General features: G+C 38.7%; 1 protein-coding gene across 1 annotated transcript in view; it reads right to left on the reverse strand.

Moving 5' to 3' along the window:
- The window catches only part of wdr73 (WD repeat domain 73), a 9,091-nt gene extending 7,019 nt beyond the window's left edge, over nucleotides 1-2,072 (reverse strand). The window contains exons 1-2 of the mRNA XM_080053442.1: nucleotides 1,964-2,072; nucleotides 469-536 (exon numbers count right to left, since the gene is read on the reverse strand). Of these exons, the coding sequence (XP_079909568.1) occupies nucleotides 469-536; nucleotides 1,964-2,022 (127 nt within the window). The 5' untranslated portion in view covers nucleotides 2,023-2,072. The remainder of the gene's footprint in view (nucleotides 1-468; nucleotides 537-1,963) is intronic.
- Between the last annotated feature and the right edge of the window lie 428 nt (nucleotides 2,073-2,500).

Consider the following 2,500-nt stretch of genomic DNA (forward strand, 5'->3'; position numbering starts at 1 on the left):
ACAAATACCATGTATTCTACAAAACTACAGTCTACATATGTCCATGTTATAAAGGCTTTTCTAAATTTCTGTACTTTGTGAAGATGATGTAATGATTCTATGTGCATCGGTATGGTGTACAGATATGCAAGTGTTGATACATAGAATTGATATCATGAAAATGAGAAATTAGTCTGATGGAAACGGGTAGTTTTGAGTTTGAGTTTTGATATATGACCTGTTAATATTGTTTAAAGAAGTGGGGTGGGATTGAACAAGTTTTTACTTCTTCCCACCTCTTTTCAAATATGTTGTGGCATTTTTACAGAGTGCTTGGCGGTCTTATCAGTGCAGGAGTCACTAGTGCTGCTGACTCCTGTTGATGCATTATTATTATTGTATTGTTGTTGCATATTTGAAATAAATCATTCATTCATTCATTGATATCAGATATAGTTTTTGTTATAGTGAGATTAGAAATTAACCGACTTTTCCCTGACGTCCACTCAATGACCTGCGTGGGATGCTCCAGCTGATACACATGGAGGTCTTTGTACCTGCAGAAACATATTCAAAATAACATTAACGGTGCTCCGGTGGTGTAGTGGATAGAGCGTGTACCATATTGTCTAAGGCCTTCGTTGCAGTGGTCGCAGGTTCAAATCCGACCCGTGGACCTTTACTGCAGGTCATCCCCCCTCCCTCTCTCTCTCTCTCTCTCTCTCTCTCTCTCCCTCTCTCTCTCTCTCTCTCTCTGTCTCCCCATTTCAACTCTGTACTGTCTAATAAAACAAGCTTGAAAATGCAAAAAATAAATAAATAAAAAATTAACAAGTTCATAGGGTAATTATTTTTATTCATTTATTTTATTTTTAATACATTTTTTTGTTTATATGTATTTTATGATAGTTTTCTTTTTCATTTTTGGACGGAACAACATCACTCCAATATACCGGCTTTGATTGCTTCGGCCGCATTTATACAGAGAGGCGGAACTGATTGTGTCGGGAATCCCCCCCCCCCTCCCCCCCGAGGTAGTAAAATTCCCGGAACAATCTCTCGCACCTTTCTTCCCTCGTTCCGCAACGGTCGCATTTATACAGCAGGGCAGAGGGCCGAAAGGCCGGCATATTCCCGGCTTTCACTGGCTGTGTAAAGGGGCTACTAGCTACTAGTCTCCGGTCTCAATGTGATTTTCCTTTGTAAATAAAAAAAATAACATAAAATAACATTATTACACATAGTGTCTGGATGTCAGTATAATGGCTGACATACATTTTATATATTTTTTCTTTTTCAAACATGCAGAGTTTTTACACAAGACTCCACTCAAAAGCCCTTTGTAACTTTGTTTTGTAAAGGTGCTATCGCCTAAAAGTAAAGATTATTAAAAAAAATATATAAATATTGTTACGTCACGAGCTTTGCGCGTCCCTGATTGGCTGTGAGAAGTGACGGCCAGGCAAGCGTTCCATCAATCCTTGTGACGCCACATTGTTTAAAGTAACTTTCCTCACGGCACATACATAACATCATAACACTACAAATGAATTATTCTAGTCAATAAAATCCCCCTATTCAATTCGGCATGTATACAGTCTCTTCATACAACCAATACAAGCATTTTTGTAGTTGCAAACAGCTACTTTACAGGGCGAAAATGTTACAATTTCACCTCAAAGGAATCACATTTTAAGCGAAACTTAGCAGCTAACACAAACTTTAAACATGTCCACACACACACGCACACACGCGCTCTCTCTCTCTCTCTCTCACACACACACACACACACACTCTCTCACCCTCTCCCTCTCACACACACACACTCTCTCTCTCACACACACACTCTCCCTCTCTCACACACACATACTCTCTTTCTCTCTCACACACTCTCTCTCTCACACACACACACACACACACACACTCTCTCTCTCTCTCACACACACACACACACACACACACAAAGAGTAAACGTATTCCTCACGTCTTTAACGACTCGATAAACCAGTCGTCTATAATATCTTCAAACAGCGAGTCTTCCATCTCCGCAGCATGGGCCTACTGTTACAATAATAAAAAGCATCAGTTGTTTTCTCCCACTTCCGCTATTTCTTCTTCGTGGCTTCTATTGATGGTTTCAGTTCAACTCATGCAAGAAGTCACAGCGCCGCCTACTACATAGAAGCCAATGTTACAAGATAGAAATTTAATTGAAAATAGTGGATAGGGTAATTTTTTTAACTTATATATATCGTCATGAAACTTCGCCAGTTGATTACTGACATTAAAACAATACTATTTTGTATTACAATTTTTTCAGAACAGTTTGAATAATTATGCAAATGTGGGCAATATCTAACTTAATAAAAGACTCAAGGTCCATTTAAAAACATACAATACAAGAAATAGACCACACACACACACACACACACACACACACACACACACACACACACATAAATAAGAATAAAAAACATTCTGGCCAATTATAAAAGGCACTTACACCAATGCCTCCAAAGGT

This window comes from Ammodytes marinus (genome assembly GCF_949987685.1).
Source record: "Ammodytes marinus genome assembly, chromosome: 25".
Taxonomy (NCBI): domain Eukaryota; kingdom Metazoa; phylum Chordata; class Actinopteri; order Uranoscopiformes; family Ammodytidae; genus Ammodytes; species Ammodytes marinus.